The sequence below is a fragment of the Somniosus microcephalus genome, chromosome 15, assembly GCF_052327205.1.
Source record: "Somniosus microcephalus isolate GS21.2 chromosome 15, FLI_Smic_1.0, whole genome shotgun sequence".
Classification (NCBI taxonomy): domain Eukaryota; kingdom Metazoa; phylum Chordata; class Chondrichthyes; order Squaliformes; family Somniosidae; genus Somniosus; species Somniosus microcephalus.
In genome coordinates, this window is record NC_141001.1 from 90976551 (window position 1) to 91000536 (window position 23986).

The 23986-nt window shown below is 47.0% G+C and overlaps 1 protein-coding gene across 2 annotated transcripts in view; it reads right to left on the reverse strand.

Annotated features, from left to right (window-relative positions):
* kif18a (kinesin family member 18A) overlaps positions 1-23986 on the reverse strand; it is a 155117-nt gene that overhangs the window by 57391 nt on the left and 73740 nt on the right. For both annotated transcript variants that reach the window (XM_086008122.1, XM_086008121.1), the window contains exons 10-11: positions 21925-22087; positions 18117-18281 (exon numbers count right to left, since the gene is read on the reverse strand). In XM_086008122.1, the coding sequence (XP_085864248.1) occupies positions 18117-18281; positions 21925-22087 (328 nt within the window). The remainder of the gene's footprint in view (positions 1-18116; positions 18282-21924; positions 22088-23986) is intronic.

The following is a 23986-nucleotide window of genomic DNA, read 5'->3' on the forward strand; positions in this document are numbered from 1 at the left end:
GTCCCTTTTCTTGCAGGCCGAGCTTTCACACAATTGCAGGGAGCAACAACAGATGGGAGGAGGACAGGTGGAGCTGCACCCCCTCAAACAATTGGAGAGAGTCCAGGTTCATTGCAAGTCATGTAGTGGGCGCTGTGGCCATTAGAGAGGTTGACCCCCTTGGGGACAGCAACGGTATGTTCATCAGCTTTCTCTCCTCTCTCATACCACTTCCCCCTCACAACACCAGCCTTTTACACTTTCAATCTAACTATAATGTCTCCAGTCCTTGCTCACTTCCTGCCCCCTGCCCTCACGTTAAAGCCACTCTTGTACCTTCCTGCTTTCAGATAGTGAACCACCAGCTAAGCAGCCTGTCCCTCAGCCTCCCAGTGGCAGCGACGCGGCAGAGGAGGGGGAAGACGAAGTCCACGCCTCACTGCCTGCATCTCCCGAGGGCGACACTTCTGACACTGGGGCCACGCATTCACTGGAGGGGAGTAGGGGGTTTGCAGCTGATCTGGGTGAAGCTCCTGGACCCAGAGGTCTGCAGTAACGCCATGGGGGAAGGGAAGCTCAGGGGCCATCTCCCCGGAGGGCGAGTGTGCGCACGAGGTTTGCTACACAGGACTCGGATGAGGACCTCATTATAGCTGCCATGAATACTCAGACTCTGAACATGTATACGGAGCTCATGGGTGCAATGGTAAGGGTGCCCAACAGCATGGATGCACTGGCAAGGAGCATGGAGGAGTCCGCCGCCAGCACAGCTGTCATCTGTGTTCAAACCCTTGAACCCATCCTTGCCTCGTTGCAGAGGATGGTTGAATTGCAGGTAGACCGTGGGGACCCAGAGCCCATGTCGATGTAATGGGTGAGGTGGCAGGATCTATTGTAGCACAGGCCGACGCAGCACAACAGCTTAGTGCTGCAATTGAGTCATTGGCTGGTGCCATTCAATGTCAGACAGCACTGATGCAGTCTCACATTGATGTCATGCAAGCGCTGACTGCTGCCATCGTCGCTGGGTCGCCCGCTGTCCACCGGGGATCCGATGGTGCTGCAGCAGGCCAGCAATCTGTGCACGAGCAGATTGCTTCGGATGCTGAGGCACTATCCCAGAGTAATGGCAGTGTGTCGGTCGAGCAGGAAGGTGCTGTCCTCTCTCAGGATGACAGCATTCCTGCTCCCACCACTGCCACTGCACTTGCCACAGCCTGTAACACAGCCAGCCCAGACTGCTGCCGCCCATGCTGAGTTGGTGCAGTCTGCAGCCGGGCCCTCCAGGCCCAGAGCTGGTCGAGGGCGTCCTTCAAGACCATCTGCAGTCTCTGGATCCAGCATTCAGCAGCCTTCCACCAGCTTTGCTGCAGTCACTGGGGCCACATTACGGAGGAGCAGCAGGGTGGGAAGGGGGGAAGTGCGCAGGAGATGGAGACCACCCTCGAAGGGCGAAAAGTGAAAATTCTCCAATAAATAGGGGGAATGTTTGTGGCAAAGTTTGATGTTCATGTTAATATATTGTTCACTCTGTTTACGCTTATCTCGATGTGGTAAGAACGAGTTTTGTTAGTTAATGAATTGTTGTGTTTATTTGCTATTGGTTGCGCTGAATAAATAAGACAGTTTGTCAGATAAATAACATTTTTTATTGGAACTTTACAATTTTGCTCATTTGACTCATGGGGGGAGAAATTCGGTATCGCCCCGTTTGGGGCACCATTACTGGCGGTGCGCAAAGTTTAGCACCTGGCGCAAATTATCGCCTCTGACAGCAAACTTGGCTTTTATCGCCCCTGGAGGTGATTGGAGCGCTAAATCAGGCGCTTCACATCTGTCTTAAGGCGCTAAGGCCGAGGAGCGAGGCGCTACTTCACTGCGCTGGCGAAGCTCATGTGATGTCAGTCAGCAATGGAAAACAGACACACTGGCACCAGCCAGTTCTTAAAGGGGAGTTCTGACAAATGGTCATCGACCTGAAACGTTAACTCTGTTTCTCTCTTCACAGATGCTGCTTGACCTGCTGAGTTTCTCCTGCATTTTCTGTTTTTATCTTAAAGGGGAGGGTCGATCTTGCTCTCCATCCACATCCTGCTCATTGCAGCCTTGAATCTCGGCCTGAATCTCAACCTGGAGACCTGTACATCAAATCTGCTGGAAAGAACAATGGAAAGAACCAGGAAAAGAGCTCAGAGTGCAGACCCCATAGTCTCTTCTAAATCGATACAAGGAAGGGCAGATCAAAATCAACCTGCAAAGTGCTGCTCAGCACCCAAAACTCCTTCACACAGCGTTGAATCTCTCCAGAAGTCTCTCTCTCTCTCTCTCAGAATGCGTGGTGCAAAAATGTCACCGACAAAAAAAGGCAGGAGGTGGTCGCCTTTAAATAGCGCTCCCCCAGTCCCTTTCTGACAGCATAACGCTCCCCTCAACCTGTCGTTGCTAGCGGCAGGCAGTAAGGCAGGGGGCGCCACTCAATTTCCGGTCCGGGGCGCTAACGGGGCGTTGCGCACTCGACTGACGTCACGATCTGCCGGCGCAGGAGATCGTGGCGGTAGTGTTTAGCGCTGCCGCAAAATGTCTAGTTAATTTCGCGAGCGGCGCAAACATCGCTGCGCCCGGGCGCTAGTTGCTTTGTGCCCCACTTGGCACCCTCTTAAGGCGCTAACGGGAGGCGCAAACAACTGAATTTTTCCCCCATGGAAGCTTTGCCTGGCAATAGGGGCTGCAGGATGCTTGCGATGATGTGCTTGTTCATCCCAGAAGCCATCTTCTCTGTCATTCGTTAGAAGCGGTGTCTTATCAGGCGTTCACGGACGGCCCTTGAAGAGGCAACATGGAGCGCCTCCCTCCCACATTGGTGCTGCTCATCCTCCTCTTCATCCTTCTCCTCCTCCTCCTGAGGTGGTGCACTGGTAGCAATGGCTGTGTCCTCATAATTGAGAGGTTGTGAAGCATGCAGCACACAACAATGAAAAGTGAGACTCACCTCGGGAGAGTACTGCAGAGCTCCTCCAGAGTGGTCAAGACACCGGAACCGTTGCTTCAAGATGCCGATCGTCTGCTGAATGAGGATCCTGGTGGCGCTATGGCTCTCATTGTATGCGAGCTCTGCAGGAGTGTCGGGGTTACGGAGCGGTGTTATCAGCCAGGTGCAGAGTGGATAACCCTGGACTCCGAGGAGCCAGCCACGAGGTTGACGCGGTGGTTGGAAGAGGTCTGGAACACCAGTCTGGCGCAGGATGAAAACATCGTGGCTGCTGCCAGGATAACGGGCATTGACGGTGAGGATGTGCTAACTGCGGTCGCACACCAACTACACGTTCAGAGAGTGGAAGCCTTTGCGGTTGCGGAACACCTCTGGGTTTTTATGAGGTGCCCGCAATGCCACATGCATGCAGTCAATGGCGCCCTGAACCATGGGGCAGCCCGCTATCCTAGCAAAGCCACATGCGTGTTCACGCTGTTTGTCCCGGGTCATGGGGAAAGAGATATACTCCCTTCTCCTTTTGTAGAGAGCATTTGTGACCTCCCGGATGCAGCAATTGACAGTGAACTGGGAGATATTCGCTATGTCCCCAGTTGAAGCCTGGAAGGAGCCGCTGACATAGAAATTCAGAGCCACCGTCACCTACACTGCCACTGACAGAGACATCCTGGTCCTGAGCTGAGGCTGCAGATCTGGTTGCAGGAGGTGGCAGAGCTCAGTGACCACCTCCTTGCTGAAGCGCAGCCTTCTGAAACACTGCTCCTCAGAAAATGAATATAGGAGAATTGTTCCCGGACTACCCATGGAGGGTAAGGTCTCCTGTGGAGAGGCCTGTTGGCCCTCCTCCCTCCGGCCACGTTTGCCACTCTCTCTCGGCGCCTCTGCTGCCTCCGAAGGTGAAGCTGGAGGATGACGCCCTGAGTTAGTAGAGCCTCCATTTAATCTTGTAAATATGAAGCTCAGAGAAATAGGAACCTGAAAAGTGTTGCTCAGGAATAAAACTTCTTGTCGGACAGCGTTAAATGTGTCCAGACGTCTCTCTCCTTCTCTCAACCTGCGTATGCTAAATATTTTGCCGACAGGAAAAAGCAGGAAGCGCACGCCTTTAAATAGCGCTCCCCCAGCTCCTTGCCGACTGCAAAACGTTCCCCTCTACCTGTCGCTCCTAGCGGCAGGCGCTAAGGCAGGGGGCGAGAATCAATTTCCGGTCCGGGGCGCTACCGGGGCATTGCACGCTTGGATGACCTCATGATCTCCGGGCGCAGGAGATCGTGGCGATAGTGTTCAGCGCCACCGCAAAGCGCCAGGTCAATTTCGTGGGCGGCGCTAAAATCACCGCGCTCGGAGGAGTTAACCAACCCAATTTTTCCCCCTTAAAGGCAATACAGGAAGCTCTCGTTTAAACGGCACCTAAATATCCGGAATTCTCTATTAACCGGCAAAATTCTCGCTCAGAAAATATCACCTCAATAACCGGAAATGTTGCCGAGTCCGAGTCTCCCGCGGTGGCAGTTCTCCAAACTGCCACTACTCAGCTTCTTGGCGCTGTCGGAAGTCCGAACACCTCAATAACAAGGTTCTGACTATCCCACGCTGCCGGTAGTCTCTTCCGATCCGCCATTTTTCTGTGTGTCTCCCACACTGCCAGTAGTCTCTTCCGATCTGCCATTTTTCTGTGTGTCTCTCCATCTTTATCATGAATTATCTCCCCCATCTTGCTTAATGGAATTCCCAAAAGTTGGTCCAAGCAAAAGGAAGAGAGTGGTGTTAACTTTAAAACAGAAAATCGAGATATGCCAACGACTAGAAAGGGGAGAGAAGCGTATCAACATTATGAATGAATTCAAAATCGGTTCGTCAACAATCTACGACATCAAATCGCAGAAGGATAAGCTGCTCGAGTTTTATTCAAGCTCGGAGACATCTAAGAGTGTAGAGAAACGGCGTACGCTTCGTAAGCCTAAGCTTGAAGAGCTGGATACTGTGCTTTATGAGTGGTTTTCTCTTAAGCGTTCCGAGGGTGTTCCACTTTCCGGACCCATGCTAAATCAAGAAAGCGAAGGATTTCTACGTAAAGATGGAGCTCACTGACAAGTGTGCTTTCTCCGAGGGATGGCTAACGTGCTTCAAGTTATGGCATGGGATACGACGACTCGATATTTCCGGGGAGAAGAAATCAGCTGATCACGATGCCGCAGAAGAATACTGCGATTATTTCAATCGGATTGTGCAGCGACATGATTTGTCGCCAGCACAGATATACAATGCCGATGAAACTGGCTTATTTTGGAGGTTTTTGCCAGAATCAATGCTTGCTGGGGCTAGTGAGGCTAATGCTTCAGGTTACAAGAAAAATAAAGATCGTGTAACCATGCTAACATGTGCGAACACTGCTGGATCACACCGGGTTAAACTTCTCGTTATTGGGAAGTATAAAAATCCCCGTGCATTTAAAAATGTGAGGCACTTACCTGTTGAGTACAAAGCTCAAAGAAATGCTTGGATGGATAAGGAAATCTTTTTGTATTGGTTCCATTTGTGAGGAAACATTTCCGTAAAATAGGGAAACCTGAAAATAGCAAATGCATTTTACTGCTTGAAAATTGTAGAGCCCATCCGCATGAATCCGAGTTGCTTTCGGGAAATATTTTCACCATTTATTTGCCACCAAATGTAACTTCTCTCATACAACCCATGGACCAGGGCGTTATCCAAAATCTCAAGTGTCATTACAAGAAAGACTTCCTACGTAAACCGATAAACCAAGATGACAATATTCACGCATTTCAGAAGGAATACAATCTTAAAGATGCCACCTTTAATGTTGCATGTTCCTGGAACTTGGTGAAAGGTCACACTTTGAGGCAAGCCTGGCGCAAATTGTGGCCTTCTGTAAAGTTTGCCGAAGGTTCTTCTTTAGAGGAGGAATTTCATGGGTTCAATGTTCGTCCCAAGAAGAGTACAATAATGGAAATGGCTGACATGGTGAAAACTGTAGGCCCAGCAAACCCTCTACGTAACCTCAGTGAAAGTGATATTGAGCAGTGGGTTGATGCAGATAGAGAAGTTGCTGTTGTGCAGTTGCTAAGTGATGATGAAATAATTGAGACGGTTTTGAATCCAAAGAAAGAAAAGGAAAGTGAGATGGAAAGTGAAGAGGATGAGATTTCTGAAGAGAAGAAGATTTCTTGGGCTAAAGCTGCAGAGGATTTGCTTTAATCCTCCAATTTGCTGAAAGGCAGCCTTGCTACTCTGCTGAAGAAGTTATGCAACTCCATATTCTGCATTCCACCTTTCTACAAAAAAGGCAAGAGTCCACTGAGCAAGCAGACATCCGGGACGTGTTTGTTTAAGAAAGCTTCTAAAAGAGTTGAAGCAGTGGAAGTGCCTGAAGAATCTGTTGAAGTGCATGATCCCGATGACCCAGCTGACATGGATATTCCTGATGAACCAGCTGACTTGGAATAAGTGTACAGTCAACTACAGTACTGTACACAGTCGTTTACTGTATAAGTTTTGTTTTACTGTTAAGTAATTAAACAGTTATGGATTACCCTCAACTGGCAGTACTGTACTTAATCAAGCATCTTCCACCATCCATTTAACACAACATTCTGTAGGTGAGTACCCAATTACTGTATACTGCACATTTCATGATTTTTTTATTTTTGTTTGTTAAAAATAGCCTCGGTAGATAACCCTCTCCGTCATCCGGAATTCTTAATCAACCGGCACCATCCCGGTCCTGTCGGTGCCGGATACCAAAGAGTTTCCTGTACTGCCAATCAGATGGGTTGTGACTGAAAAGTCTAAATAGACAAGTGTCACATCAAATTTCTTGTATATGCAGTTGTATATCTTATCTACTTACTACCGTAATAATTTCCTTCTGCCTTACATCCCTGCACTCACTTTCTCCTCCTCCCAACACCAGACTACTTCTTACCCACTCATTTCCTCTCCATCATCAGCGGCTATTTGTTCAGCCACTAACTATGCCTCTGCTTTCTGGAATTTGCCAACCCTTTCCCTCTGCTTTACCACCTCCCTCCCAACTTTCAAAGAACTCCTCCAAACCCTCCACTTTGTTCACCTTCAGTTCTCAATTCACGCTTTACAATAAGGAGGAAAAAGGGTATGGTGGACTCCAAGGATGAGGAGTGGAGAGTAATGAAGAATTGCCCGATTATGCCTCCTCTGGCTATGCGGGTCTGCAGTGGGGGTTCTCGTACTTGTTAGTTTAGACCAGCCCGTCCTCCTTGTGCCCCCCCGATATCCGCCTCATGTCTCCCAGTTTGGTGACCTCTGCCTTAAAGGTACACAGCTCCACTTCAGCAGAATAAAGCATTGTGCATTATTACATTGTACAAAACATAGAAGATAGGAGCAGGAGTAGGCCATTCGGCCACTCGAGCCTGCTCCGCCATTCAATGAGATCATGGCTGATCATCCAAATTCAGTACCCTGTCCCTGCCTTCTCCCCATATCCCTTGAACCCTTTAGCCTTAAGAAATATATCCAACTCCTTCTTGAATATACTTAATGAATTGGCCTCTACTGCCTTCTGTGGTAGAGAATTCCACAGGTTCACCACTCTCTGGGTGAAGAAATTCCTCCTCATCTCTGTCCTGAATGGCTTACCCCTTATCCTTAGACTGTGACCCCTGGTTCTGGACTCCCCGACCATCGAGAACATCCTTCCTGCATCTAGTCTGTCCATTACTGTCAGAATTTTATAAATTTCAATGAGATCCCCTCTCATTCTTCTAAACTTCAACGAGTATAAGCCCAATCAACCCAATCTCTCCTCATACGTCATTCCTGCCATCCCAGGTATCAGCCTGCCTGGTGAATCTTCGCTGCACTCCCTCCATGGCAAGAACATCCTTCCTCAGATAAGGCGACCAAAACTGCACACAATACTCAAGGTATTGTCTCACCAAGGCCCTGTACAACTGTAGCAAGACATCCTTGTTCCTGTACTCAAACCCTCTCGCTACGAAGGCCAACATACCATTTGCCTTCTTAACTGCCTGCTGCACCTGCATGCTTACCTTCAGCGACTGGTGCGCAAGGACACCCAGGTCTCGTTGCACTTCCCCTTCTCCCAATCTATTGCCATTCAGATAATAATCTGCCTTCCTATTTTTGACACCAAAGTGGATAACCTCACATTTATCCACGTGATATTGCATCTGCCATGCTTCTGCCCAATCAGCCAGCCTGTCCAAATCATCCTGTAGTTTCTCGGCATCCTCCTCACAGCACACACGCCCACCCAGCTTTGTGTCGTCTGCAAACTTGGAGATATTACATCTAGTTCCCTTGTCTAGATCATTAATATAAATTGTAAATAGCTGGGGTCCAAGGACCGATCCCTGCGGTATCCCACTAGCCACTGCCTGCCACTCGGAAAAAGACCCGTTTATTCCAACTCTTTGCTTTCTGTCTGCCAACCAGTTCTCTATCCAAGTCAATACCTTGCCCCCAATCCCATGTGCCTTAACTTTACACGCTAATCTCTTATGCGGGACCTTATCGAAAGCCTTTTGAAAGGCCAAATACACCACATCCACTGGTTCTCCCTTATCTATTTTACCAGTTACATCCTCAAAAAATTCCAGTAGATTAGTCAAGCACGATTTATCCTTTGTAAATCCATGTTGACTTTGTCCGATCCTGTCACTGTTTTCCAAGTGCTCTGCTATAACATCTTTTATAACGGACTCTAGCATTTTCCCCACTACCGATGTCAGGCTTACCGGTTTGTAATTCCCCGTTTTCTCTCTACCACCTTTTTTGAATAGTGGGGTGACATTAGCTACCCTCCAATCCATGGGTACTGTTCCAGATTCTATCGAATGTTGGAAGATGATCAGCAATGCATCTACTATTTCTAGGGCCACTTCCTTAAGTACCCTAGGATGTAGACTATCAGGCCCTGGGGATTTATCGGCCTTCAATGCCGTTAACTTCCCCAACACCATTTCCCTACAAATACTGATTTCTTTCAGTTCCTCCCTTTCATCAGACCCTATGTTCCCCGACATCTCTGGGAGGTTATTTGTGTCCTCCCTTGTGAAGACAGAACCAAAATATGTATTTAATTGGTCTGCCATTTCTTTGTTCCCCATTATAAATTCCCCTGATTCTGACTGCAAGGGACCTACGCTTGACTTCACCAATCTTTTTCTCTTCACATATCTATAAAAGCTTTTACAGTCAGTTTTTATGTTCCCTGAAAGCTTACTCTCATACTCTATTTTCCCTTTCTTAATTAATCCCTTTGTCCTCCTTTGTTGAATCCTAAACTGCTCCCCATCCTCAGGTTTACTGTCCTTATGACTTACTGTCCCTGTCCTGATGACTTACTGTGCACACTGTGCGCAATACCACAGAAATTCACTAGTCTTCCTAACACTCGATGCTGCACCTCCAAATTGTGTCACCCAGGTGTGTTTCTCTTGGTGGCACAGCAGGCAAGTACTTTAGTTCAAAATAAAATATTGGCCTTTTTTGAGCAGTTTTAATATAATTTTTTCTGGTTTTACATAGAAGATAGGAGCAGGAGTAGGCCATTCGGCCCCTCGAGCCTGCTCCGCCATTCAATGCGATCATGGCTGATCATCCAAATTCAGTACCCGGTCCCTGCTTTCTCCCCATATACCCATGATCCCTTTAGCCTTAAGAAATATATCCAACTCCTTCTTGAATATATTTAATGTATTGGCCTCTACTGCCTTCTGTAGTAGAGAATTCCACAGGTTCACCACTCTCTGGGTGAAGAAATTCCTCCTCATCTCTGTCCTAAATGGCTTATCCCTTATCCTTAGACTGTGACCCCTGGTTCTGGACTCCCCGACCATCGAGAACATCCTTCCTGCATCTAGTCTGTCCATTACTGTCAGAATTTTATAAGTTTCAATGAGATCCCCTCTCATTCTTCTAAACTCCAGCAAGTACAAGCCCAATTGTCCCAATCTCTCCTCATATGTCATTCCTGCCATCCCAGGTATCAGCCTGGTGAATCTTCGCTGAACTCCTTCCATGGCAAGAACATCCTTCCTCAGATAAGGCAACCAAAACTGCACACAATACTCAAGATGTGGTCTCACCAAGGCCCTGTACAAGTGCAGCAAGACATCCTTGTTCCTGTACTCAAACCCTCTCGCTACGAAGGCCAACATACCATTTGCCTTCTTAACCGCCTGCTGCACCTGCATGCTTACCTTCAGCGACTGGTGCACAAGGACACCCAGGTCTCGTTGCACTTCCCTTTTTCCCCAATCTATTGCCATTCAGATAATAATCTGCTTTCCTGTTTTTGCCACCAAAGTGGATAACCTCACATTCGGGACCAGCGGGAGCAGCGAGGAGGAGCTCGGGAGAAAACCCGGCGACCAGCGAGGCCCGAGACCAGTCGGGAGCAGTGATTCAGAGCCGGTATAAAAACCGGAGAGAGGCGAGGCCCGAGACCAGTCGGGACCAGCGAGGAGGAGCTCGGGAGAAAACCCGGCGACCAGCGAGGCCCGAGACCAGTCGGGAGCAGTGATTCAGAGCCGGTATAAAAACCGGAGAGAGGCGAGGCCCGAGACCAGTGGGAGCAGCGAGGAGGAGCTCGGGAGAAAACCCGGCGACCAGCGAGGCCCGAGACCAGTCGGGAGCAGTGATTCAGAGCCGGTATAAAAACCGGAGAGAGGCGAGGCCCGAGACCAGTCGGGACCAGCGAGGAGGAGCTCGGGAGAAAACCCGGCGACCAGCGAGGCCCGAGACCAGTCGGGAGCAGTGATTCAGAGCCGGTATAAAAACCGGAGAGAGGCGAGGCCCGAGACCAGTCGGGACCAGCGGGAGCAGCGAGGAGGAGCTCGGGAGAAAACCCGGCGACCAGCGAGGCCCGAGACCAGTCGGGAGCAGTGATTCAGAGCTGGTATAAAAACCGGAGAGAGGCGAGGCCCGAGACCACAGCTGGGGCAGTCGGGAGAGCAGGAGGCCAGTAACTGGTGAGTTTAAAAGCTCACCTTTCGCGGGCTTTTTCTTTCACAGCTGGTGCAGTCGGGAGAGCAGGAGGCCAGTAATTCTTATATAGGTGGAGCTGTTGCTAAACCCGAAACACTACAGTGTAGTGTCTCCCACCCTTCCACCTCCTCTAACCTTTTAGGGGTTAGGGGAAGTTGAAAAGGTAGGTTCAATTTATTTTATTTCAGGAGCCTAACCTAGGTGGAGAAGGTTCCAGGACAGGAGGCGGCAGTGAAAATACAACACCAGAAAACAGGTAGGTGACTGGTTGGTGAGTACTTTCACAAACTTATTCTAAGTAGAATTCAATAATTAAGCTAAATCGTAGTAAATAAAAGGGTATTGTAAGGGTTAAGTCATGGAAGGGCAGCTCGGACCCGTGTCATGCTTCTCCTGTGCCATGTGGGAAATCAGGGACACTGTCCCTGACAACTATGTGTGCAGGAAGTGTGTCCAGCTGCAGCTCCTAGCAGACCGCATGGCGGCGCTGGAGCTGCGAATGGACTCACTCTGGAGCATACGCGATGCTGAGGATGTTGTGGATAGCACATTCAGTGAGTTGGTCACACCGCAGGTAAAGGCTAGCTCAGACAGTAAATGGGTGACCAAAAGGCAGGGTAAAGGCAGGAAGGTAGTGCAGGAGTCACCTGCGGTCATCTCCCTCCAAAACAGGTTTACCGTTTTGGGTACTGTTGGGGGAGATGACTTATCAGGGGAAGGCACCAGCAGCCAGGTTCAGGGCACCATGACTGGCTCTGCTGCACAGAAGGGCGGGAAAAAGAGGGATAGGGCTATAGTGATAGGGGATTCAATTGTAAGGGGGATAGATAGGAGTTTCTGTGGCCGAGACCGAGACTCCAAGATGGTATGTTGCCTCCCTGGTGCAAGGGTCAAGGATGTCTCGGAGCGGGTGCAGAGCATTCTGAAGGGGGAGGGGGATCAGCCAGTTGTCGTGGTGCATGTAGGTACCAACGATGTAGGTAAAAAGAGGGAGGAGGTCCTACAAGCTGAATTTAGGGAGTTAGGAGCTAAATTGAAAAGTAGGACCTCAAAGGTAGTAATCTCTGGATTGCTACCAGTGCCACGAGCTAATAAGTTTAGAGAGAGTAAGATAGAAAAGCTAAATACGTGGCTTGAGCAGTGGTGCAAGGGAGAGGGATTTAAATTCTTGAGGCATTGGAACCAGTTCTTGGGGAGGAGTGACCTGTACCAAGGGGACGGTCTACACCTGAACTGTGAGGGAGCCGATGTCCTCGGGGTAATATTTTCTAGGGCGGTTCGGGAGGATTTAAACTAATTTGGCAGGGGGATGGGAACCTAGATAGTGGAAAAGAGGGAAGTCATATGAAGTCAGAAATAAATGGTAGAAAGGTGAGAAGCAATAAGCAAAGGAGAGAAACACAAAGGGCCAAACTAATTCATAATGAGAGTGTGAAAAAAGCAAGCCTGAAGGCTTTGTATCTTAATGCTAGAAGCATTAGGAACAAGGTGGATGAATTAGTTGTGGAAATAGAGGTAAACAAGTATGATTTGATTGGGATTACAGAAACGTGGCTGCAGGGTGGGCAAGGCTGGGAACTTAACATCCAGGGATATACAATATTTAGGAAGGATCGGCAAAAAGGTAGGGGAGGTGGGGTAGCATTGCTGGTAAAGGAGGGGATTAATGCAATGGAAAGGAAGGATATTAACTCGGATGAAACGGAATCTGTATGGGTAGAAATGAGAAATAGCAAGGGGAGGAAAACGTTAGTGGGTGTGATATATAGGCCTCCAAATAGTAATATGGAGGTGAGGGAAGGCATAAAAAGGGAAATTAGAGAAGCGTGCGATAAGAGCACAGCTGTCATCATGGGTGACTTTAATTTACATATTGATTGGACTACCCAAATTAGTAAAAATTCTGAGGAGGAGGAATTCCTGGAATGTTTTCGGGACGGTTATCTGGACCAATATGTCGAGGAGCCGACTCGAGATCAGGCCATTTTAGACTGGGTATTGTGCAATGAGAAGGGACTTATCAACAATCTTCTTGTACGAGGCCCCTTGGGTCAGAGCGATCATAATATGATCGAGCTCTCAGTCGAGATGGAGAGTGAGGAAATTGAATCAGAGACTAAGGTCCAGAACTTAAATAAAGGGAATTACGAGGGTATGAGACGGGAATTGGGTAAGATTGATTGGGTGGTGTTTCTGGGGGGATTGACAGTGGATAGACAATGGCAAGCATTCAAAGATAGAATGGAAGAATTCCAGAACATGTTTATACCGGTTTGGCATAAAAATAAACCTAAAAAGGTGGCTCAACCGTGGATAACGAGGGAAATTAGGGACAGCATAAAATAAAAAAAAAGGGCATATCAACTGGCAAAAAAAAGCACCAGACCGGAAGATTGGGGGCAGTACAGGATACAGCAAAAGAGGACAAAGGGATTAATCAGGAAGGGGAAAATAGAATACGAAAGTAAACTTGCAGCAAACATAAAGACAGACTGCAAAAGCTTTTATCGGTATATCAGGAGGAAAAGACTGGTAAAATCCCAAGTCGGTCCCTTGCAGTCCGATTCGGGAGAATATATAATGGAGAATAAGGAAATGGCAGACCAATTAAACTCATACTTTGGTTCTGTATTCACAAAGGAGGACACAAATAACCTCCCAGGAATATCGGCAAACATAGGGACTAATGAGAGGGAGGAGCTGACAGAAATTAGTATCTCTAGGGATATGGTGTTGGGTAAGTTGAGGGGACTGAAGGCCGACAAATCCCCGGGGCCTGATAAACTACATCCTAGGGTACTTAAGGAGGTGGCCCTGGAGATAGCAGATGCTCTAAGGATCATCTTCCGGAACTCCATTGACTCGGGAACAGTACCCGTGGATTGGAGGGTAGCTAATGTTACCCCAATATTTAAAAAGGGGGGTAGAGAGAAAGCAGGGAATTATAGACCAGTAAGCCTTACATCGGTTGTGGGCAAAATGCTAGAGTCCATTATTAAGGATAAAATAGCGGAGCACTTGACAAATGGGGAAAGGATCGGACAGAGTCAACATGGATTTACAAAGGGTAAATCGTGTTTGACTAATCTGCTGGAATTTTTTGAGGAAGTAACTGGTAAAATAGATGGGGGAGAGCCAGTGGATGTGGTGTACCTTGACTTCCAGAAAGCCTTCGATAAGGTTCCACACAAAAGATTATCATGCAAAATTAAGGCTCATGGGATTGGGGGCAAAGTATTAACGTGGATAGAGAACTGGCTGGCGGATAGAAAACAGAGAGTTGGAATAAACGGCTCGTTTTCGGAGTGGCAGGCAGTGACCAGCGGGGTGCCGCAAGGATCTGTCCTGGGACCCCAGCTGTTCACAATATATATAAATGATCTGGATCAGGGAATTGGATGCAATATTTCCAAATTCGCTGACGACACTAAACTAGGAGGAGGGGTGGGCTCTGATGAGGATGTCAGGAGGCTACAGTGCGATTTGGACAGGTTGGGGGAATGGGCGGATACGTGGCAGATGCACTATAATGTGGATAAATGCGAGGTTATCCACTTTGGGGGTAAAAACAGGAGGGTAGATTATTATCTAAATGGCAATAGATTGGGAGATGGGGAAGTGCAGAGGGACCTGGGTGTTCTTGTGCACCAGTCACTGAAGGAGAGCATGCAGGTGCAACAGGCGATTAAGAAGGCAAATGGTATGTTGGCCTTCATATCAAGGGGGTTCGAGTATAGGAATAGGGATACCTTACTACAGCTGTACAAGGTGCTGGTGAGACCGCATCTGGAGTATTGTGTACAGTTTTGGTCGCCCCATCTGCGGAAGGATGTTCTTGCCATGGAAAGAGTGCAGCGGCGATTCACCAGGCTGATACCTGGAATGGCGGGAATGACCTACGAGGAGAGATTGAATAGTTTGGGCTTGTACTCACTGGAGTTTAGAAGGTTGAGAGGGGATCTCATCGAAACATATAAAATTATGGCAGGCCTGGACAGGCTGAATTCAGAGAGAATGTTTCCAATGGCAGGGGAGCACAGAACCAGGGGCCACAGTCTAAAAATAGCGGGCAAATCATTTAAAACAGAGATGAGGAAGAATTTCTTCACTCAAAGAGTGGTGAGCCTGTGGAATTCCCTGCCACAGAGGGCTGTGAAGGCTAATTCAATAAATATTTTCAAGAGAGAATTGGATATATTCCTGAAGGCTAAGGGGATTAAGGGTTACGGAGAAAAGGCGGGGACGGGGTACTGAACTGGTAAGATCAGCTAAGATCTCAGACGAAGATCAGCCATGATCTCATTGAATGGCGGAGCAGGCTCGAAGGGCCGAATGGCCTACTCCTGTTCCTATCTCTATGTTTCTATGTTTATCCACGTTATATTGCATCTGCCATGCTTCTGCCCAATCACCCAACCTGTCCAAATCATCCTGTAGTTTCTCGGCATCCTCCTCACAGCGCACACGCCCACCTAGCTTTGTGTTGTCTGCAAATTTGGAGATATTACATCTAGTTCCCTTGTCTAGGTCATTAACATATATTGTGAATAGCTGGGGTCCAAGGACCGATCCCTGCGGTACCCCACTAGTCACTGCCTGCCATTCGGAAAAAGACCCGTTTATTCCAACTCTTTGCTTTCTGTCTGCCAACCAGTTCTCTATCCAAGTCAATACCTTGCCCCCAATCCCATGCGCCTTAACTTTACACGCTAATCTCTTATGCAGGACCTTATCGAAAGCCTTCTGAAAGTCCAAATACACCACATCCACTGGTCCTCCCTTATCTATTTTATCTATTTTACTAGTTACATCCTGAAAAAATTCCAGTAGATTAGTCAAGCACGATTTACCTTTTGTAAATCCATGTTGACTTTGTCCGATCCTGTCACTGTTTTCCAAGTGCTCTGCTATTACATCTTTTATAATGGACTCTAGCATTTTCCCCACTACCGATGTCAGGCTTACCGGTCTGTAATTCCCCGTTTTCTCTCTACCACCTTTTTTGAACAGTGGGGTAACATTAGCTACCCTCCAATCCATGGGTACTGTTCCAGATTCTATCGAATGTTGGAAGATGATCAGCAATGCATCTACTATTTCTAGGGCCACTTCCTTAAGTACCCTAGGATGTAGATTATCAGGCCCTGGGGATTTATCGGCCTTCAATCCCATCAATTTCCCCAACACCATTTCCCTACAAACACTGATTTCTTTCAGTTCCTCCCTTTCATCAGACCCTATGTTCCCCGACATCTCTGGGAGGTTATTTGTGTCCTCCTTTGTGAAGACAAAACCTCGGGCATCAGCCACCATTTGCCTTCTTCGTTTGCCTGTGGGCCCTATTTCTACTGATTTGGTGGGCCATCCGTTCTCTCTAATCATGTTCTCCTCTGCTTTCTATCTTCACTCACTCCTGAGCATTGTCAAGATGCCTCACCCCACCAATGCCATCCCATTACTCACTTCCAGTTTTGGAAGGTCTCAAGATCCCCTGGTTTCAGCAGGACTCGGAACATCCCTCTCCATGTCCCACGGCCTCCTTTTCTTTCTTTGCCTGCAGTACTCTGCCCACCAACATTGTGCCTGTCCCCATTTCTTAATTGGTGTAATTGGTAATTATGGCCCTGCCATTGCTATCCTCATGCCGGTTTCTTCACTGGTGAAACCGGCAATTTGTTCTTTAGAGCACCTATAGTACTATGTTGTAATTATAGTGCTTATATACATATGCTTTAAAAACAAATTAAGGGCTTCAGGGGCAGCCTAAGGGGATGGGCTAACGAGACGGGGGGAGGGGGGGAATGCACAGGGCTGAAAATAGAGAGAGGGGGTAAGGGGTGAAGTAAAGATTGGGCGATGAGATTCAGTTGGAGAACGGGGGATGGGGTCAGCCAGAAACAGGGTACAGAGGCCTGAAGCAGAGGGGGTGAGAGGAAGATATGGGGGATCATCCAGAGGGGGAGTGACAGGTGGTCAGTCACAGCAACAACTTGCATTTATATAGTGTCTTTAACGTAGTAAAATGTCCCAAGGCGCTCCACAGGAGCATTATCAAACAAAATTGAACACCGAGCCACATAAGGAGATATTAGGACAGATGACTAAAAGTTAGTTTAAAGAGGTAGGTTTTAAGGAGCATCTTAAAGGAGGAGAGAAAGATAGTGAGACGGAAGGGGTGGGGTGGGTGGGGTAAGGCAGTGGATGTGAAGCAGACTGGTGGCTAGTCAATGAGAGGTAGAAAGGAGTGGGCATCAGTCAGAGGCTGATATGAGGCATCATACAGACAGCACGAATAGGGAGTGAAGCAGAGGTGATAAGGGGCTTTGGCAGGACAAGCGTGTAAGGGGGAGGGGATGAGATGCAGAACAGTAGAAATGGGATGAGGGTGTATGGCTATGGGGAGTTAGTGGTATGGGGAGGCCATGCTAGAAGGGGAGCGGATGGTGATAATCGGAACAAGGCAGTGACAGGAAACCAGGAGTGAAGGGGTGCGTATCCTCCAATTCACCTCGAGTAACACTACAGAAGATTGGTTAATATACAATAACACTTGTGTCGACATAGGTTTTGTCCATCACACTTCAGGCACTTGGGTGCCACACAAAAACAAGTATTAAAAAAAGGTCAATTCTTTGCAATCAACAGAGAAACTTCCTCCTCAGAAAATACCTAATGGAGTCAGAAAATCCCTTCAGCTCTTGACCATAGGAGTTACATTTCAATAAAGGGGAAAGAAAGTCAATCTGAACTTTAATTGGCTTCAGCAACTGCTAATAGAAATTGGCATGTAATTGGTTTCAAGCATGAAGAACTACATCTTCTGGCCTGAAACACAAGTAAAACTGGAGCAACAGAATAATACGTTGCATGTTATATGATATAATGGTCACGTCCTTATAGAACAGCTCTGACTTAGTAAGCAGTACTATAGGACAGTCACTAGTAAACAAAAAGTATGTTATGATTATCCACTTTCTAAATCATCACCAAATTAACATGTCATCTTGGCCCACTGGCACAATTAGTTCTAACCAGGCTTCATCACTCCTTTTTGAAAGCAGTCGCCGAAATTTTGAAATCTTAACCTACAAAAAGAACCCCATATAAGGATTATTCGTTATTTTAGTTCTACCTGAGGCATCTTTCCATCCTGGCCCAATAAACACATTTCATTTTCCACACGGTGCAACCAGTTACTGTTTTCTTCAAGCATTTTCTCCACAGTTTCCGTCTTTTGTTGAATATGCTTGTAATGCGTATTTAGTGCAGCGAGCCTACGTTCATGCCTGCAAGATGCCTAAAGATCAGGTAGATAAAGCCCGAAGTTAATCAAATAGAAATTACAAAAGATTGTTTTATTTTAAAAACAATCACCAGTACTGTAGCAATTTAGTACCTTTACTTTAAAGGGCTGTGGACAAAGAAATTTAAGACTTCAAACCAACACAAATACCATGTAAGGAGTTTCCCTTTTTCAGTAAGGGTCATGTTTCATGATCACTAGAAAATGTAGGTCTGACTCAGGATATCAGTCACCACGGTGTGCACGCTCAGCAGGTGCTAACACAGGAGGTCAAGAGCACAGCAGGTTTCGGAACAAGTCCCATCTCACATTTTTATATAAAGGCAAAATACTGCAGGTGCTGGAACTCTGAAATGTAAACAGAAAATGCTGGAAATACTCAGCAGGTCAGGCAGCATCTGTGGAGAGAGAAACGCAGTTAACTTTTTAGGCCGGTAACCTTGTGTCGGAACTAGAAAATGTTACAGATGCAACAGGTTCTAAGCAAATACAGAGGCAGGGAAAGTGGGGGAGAAAGAGGAAAGAACAAAGGGGAGGTCTGTGATAGGATAGAAGGCAGGAGTGATTAAATGAACAGCAGGATCAATATCAGCACCTATTGTCTGAAAAATGGGAGCAGTGAAATTGTTGAACTCGATGTTGAGTCCAGAGGGTTGTAAAGTGCCTAATCGAAAGATGAGGCGCTGTTCCTCGAGCTTCCGTTGAGCTTCCTTGGAACAGTGTAGGAGGTCCCATGCAAGCGCAGGAGATGCTACACCTGCCCTTTCACCTCCTCCCTTCCCACCGTTCAGGGCCCCAAACACTCCTTTTGGGTGAAACAGTGATTTACTTGTACTTCTTTCAATTTAATATACTGTATTCACTGCTCACGATGTGGTCTCCTCTACATTGGGGAGACCAAACATAGATTGGGCGATTGCTTTGCTGAACACCTCCGTTCAGTCCGTAAGAGTGACCCTGAGCTTCCGGTCGCCTGTCATTTTAATTCTTCAACCCAATTCCACTCTGATCTCAGTCTTCGGCCTCCTACACTGTTCCAATGAAGCTCAACAGAAGTTCAAGGAACAACACCTTATCTTTTGATTAGGCACTTTACAACCTTCTGGTCTCAACATCGAGTTCAACAATTTCAGATCATAACCACTGCTCCCATCTTTTCCGGATGGCAGGTGCTGGTAATGATTCTGCGGTTTGTTTAATCACTCCTGCCTTCCACCCTACCACAGACCTTCCCTTTTGTTCTTTCTTCCCTTCCCCATCCGTTTCCCTGTGTCTGTACTTGCTTAAAACTCGTTACATCTGTAACATTTTCCAGTTCTGATGCAAGATCACTGGCCTGAAACATTAACTGAGTTTCACTCTCCACAGATGCTGCCTGACCGGCTCAGTATTTCCAGCATTTTCTGTTTATGTTCCACATTTTTATATAGTTGTGTTATCCATATCAACTTGGTGGCAATCTGACTTTGGTACTACTTGAAAGTGAAAAATACCACATCCAATTCCAGTGTGTGAATATGTTTTATCGGAGCAAAAACTTCCTCCAGAATCTGCTGGCATTGAGATCATCTGGTCTTTAAATGGCCTCCTTAGCCACACAAAGAAATTTTCCACGGGGACACAGGTGAAGGGAGAAGGAGATTGCACCCACAAAAGCATGCTGTGCTCTGGGGGGTGATTTTGCCAGCCCTGGGGAGGCGGGTATGGAGCCGACTGCTGGGAAAATGGCAGAATCTGGGGGCGGGTACCCATCCCGCCCCCAACCTGCCTCCGTGCCATCTTCCCAGGAGGCGGGTACCCGACCTGCGCTGGGAGCCGCCTCCTCGAGGCAGGAAGGGGAATAGTGCCAATTAACTGCCTGTTAATAGGTAGTTAACAGGCAGTTTTTTGGATAATCCCTATTTTGCCACCGAAAGTGTGGGCTTCCCGACGGCTCTGAATCTCGCCAGGGTCAGTGAGGCGAGCCGTGGGGCCGAGATGTCCGGTGTGCAGGTACGTGATGGGTGCATGTGTGCAGAGGTAAGTGTCTGAGGTGAGTCTAAAGTGTTTTAAAAGCTTTACTTATCTTTGCTACTTCCTCCAGGCTTCATCCCTTCAGGTCTCGGGAGTCCCTCAGCTCACCTGCAGAGAAAGCAGAATGGCCGCTGCATTCTCAAATGCAGCAGCCTTCTGCTTTCTGCTCAAGAAGGCTTTCTAATTGAGTCTTGAGTAAAGATTCAACTTAGAAGACAGATCGTCAGTGTTTGACAGCTTCACAGATGAAACGTAATTCGCTGATGTCACCAGTAATCGGCTTTTTTCTTAATTGGCCTGCTAAGCCCGCTTAACAAGGTCAATCAAGGGAAAATAGCGTGGGTTGGCTCAACGTCGATGGAGGCGGGACAAAAACCCGACAAGCAGCAGTCCCGCCTCCATCACGTCCCCATTGGCAAAACCACCCCCCTGGTGTTCATTATTAAAGATTCAGGTTAAGCTGCATTAGGTGAGAGTGTAGCACTGCCAGAGTGAGGTTCAATTTGAGTAATCTTGTGACATAACCACTCTACCGTAACTGCGCAATGTGCAATGATACAGCATTTGGGTATGAGGTTAAAAAGGTTTAATGTTGTGAACTCTAAACATGAACATATGAAAATCCCCCAAAAATTTACATCTTACACATGATGCATGCAGTGGAAAATATAAAAATAAACAGGGGCGCATGACAAAACACACAAAGCAGCTTTTACTTATTGCAAAACAGCTTTACCTTCAACTAATGCCCTTGACCTGATATAAGAGGCTAAAATAGGTACTACTACATTACAGGATTTATATAGGCTGTGATACCGAGCATTTAACCACATCAAAATTGAAGTTTGTTTTTTCAACTTATTTGCACTGTTGCACAAATTAAGTTATAACCCATTTGTGCTATGCTTTGATTATAGGGTAACTGTGGTCTAACTTGTATGCTGGCAAAAAAATTTGATTTCAAAATTCCCTTTTGTCTCTTTCTGGAGTAAAAGTGGAACATGTGTATATCCAAGATCTGTTATCGTGCTTTCATTCTATTTTAATAAACAATAAAAGGATATCTTTTAAATGATAATATCACTAACTTTTAAAAACAAAATTGCTTTGAGTAACTACAGGAAACTCTCCTTTTACCGGCACCTAAATAACCGGAAATCTCTCTTAACCAGCAAAATTCAGCAGTAGGTTCAGGTAAGTTTTACTTCATATTAGTGGCTGTGTAACCGGGGTTCCTGCACCTGTTGCCATGCAACAGGGACTCCTGAATCTGTGGCCGTGTAACCGGGGTTCCTGCACCTGTTGCCATGCAACAGGGACGCCTGGATCTGTGGCCGTGTACGGAGCTCTCGTACCTTGGTAAGTATACCTCTCTGTAATCCGGACTTTTTGATCAACCGGCACCACGCCAGTCCCATCGGTGCCGGATAAAAAAAGTTTCCTGTATTTATATAATGATTTTCCATTGTATTGAGAAGAAAAAGAAATTGACACCAGCTCTCGTTACCTGCATATAATTGGTGATCAAATATAGCTAGGGAGCCAAAATGGAAGTGTAATTCTTTTGGGACCAGGCCAATAGGTTGGCGGTAGCTTACCTTGTAGGTCAATTTTCCCACCTTACCTTTTCTGTTAGGTGCTCACAGGAAAACAGTTTGGCGTGTTGCTGATACCGTTTACAATAATATGTTTTTAGTTCCATCTCTTTCAGTTTCAGTTCTGAATCTAAGCAGTTAATCCTGATTTTCTGTCGCTGGTTGAAGATATTTTCAAGGACTCCTTGAAATCTGGAAAAGAAAAAAATACGACAGAGTACAACACTATCCTGCCATTTGTTTCTTATTGCTTTACTTAGGACTTAAGGTAAAAACTTTAGTTGAATTCTGCAAGTAATTTATTCTTAAGTATTGCTGGTTAGAAAGAGCAAATTTCATGTAATATGTCCAAAGTTTCCCATTTTCAGAATTTGTCTGAAATGCTCCTATAAGTCCTTTATAAGTTACAGACCCTACAAAAATCAATTTTATTTCAGTTAGTATCTTAATACTCCACCCCAAAATAGGCCGTAACACCAAAACACACGGGGAGCAATGTTGCCTGTAATTTTTTGGGGGGCCACACGGCCCCTTTAACGGTCTTGGCTGCCCATTCAAAAGTCTGCGCATGCTCTTTTTTTCCCCAATTTAAAAGCCAGTTCATTGGCTGTGCGGGACCCCTGGAGCGCCGCGCAGCTTAAAGGGAACCTTGACGATGAGTCAAGATCAAGTGTAGTTTTCAGGTGAAACAGAGTGATGCTGGGGGATAATTAGACCAGGGCACGCAGAGGTAATTCAGTGTCAATTTTTAAGTCACACATTCTGTCCCTTTTAAATGTCTATTATATAAATTTCTATGTCCACATTTATAATAGAAATTGCCTGCATAAACTTGTCACGCCATGATTACAACCTTCTGCTACTGGTGGTGCTGCTCCACTTCTACTGAGGGGACAGTGTAATTACAGCGTGATAAATTTACATAGGCAGTTTCCATTATAAATGTAGACATGGAATTATAATGGAAAAGTTGACAGGAAGTTTGTACAGATACAAGATTTTTTATTATACAGGTAGAATAACCGGAAGAGTATATGACCAACTTTCCTTCAAAAACAAAGAATTATTACACTTGTCAAAAAGTTATGTCCTTTTTGTGAGTGATGTCCACCCACAAAGACAGAGGGCTGGATTTTGCCGGTGCTCAGAGGGCGGGTTTGGAGGCGGGTCCGCTGTCAAAATAGCAAAGATTGACAGCGGGTAGGAAACCCACTGACAACCTGCCTCCACGCGAGTCTCCCAGGTGTCGTGTCTAACTGCGCAGAACTGACCCGACACCAAGGGTGCGATCTTGCCAGCCCTGGGGAGGCGGGACTGCTGGGAAAATGGCAGAATTTGGGGGCGGGTGCCCGTGCCACCTTGTCAGGAGGCGGGTAGCCATCCTGTGCCGGGTTCCGTCTCCTTGGAGGCAGGAAGGGATTAGAGCCACTTAACTGCCTGTTAACAGGCAGATAAGAGGATTATCCCCATTTTGCCCACACAAGTGCGGGCTTCCCGAAGGCTCCGAAACCCGCCAGGGTCACCGAGGCGAGTAGTGGGTCTGCGGGGTCCAAAAGTGTGCTGTGGAGCTGAGTGATAGGTGCAAGTGTGGAGAGGTGAGTATCTGAGGTAAGTGCAAAGTGTTAGAAAAAGTGTACTTACCTTTGTTTCTTCCTGCAGACTTCAATCGGTGGGTATGCGGAGAGTCTTGCACCTCCGCGGCAGAGATGACAGGTGGCCGTTGCATTCTCCAGTGCAACAGCCATCTCATTGCTGCAAAAGAAAGAGGTTTGTCACAGAGCTGTCAAATGATGACAATTCATCTGTCAAAAATTGACAGATGAAACGTCATATGTTGACGTTCTCTGCAACCGGTTTTCCCTTAATTGGCCTGCTAGGCCCGCTGGGCAGGTTTAACAAGGTCAATCAAGGGAAAATAGCGCGGGTTGGCCACAAATCGTTGTAGGCAGGACATCGACCCGCCAAGCAGCAGTCCCGCCTCCAACGCGCCCCCCATTGGCAAAATGAACGCGTCACATCGTCCGCATGCCCGATACGAGATTCCCAAATCAAGCGCTCTACTCGGAGCTCCAACACGGCAAGAGAGCCCCA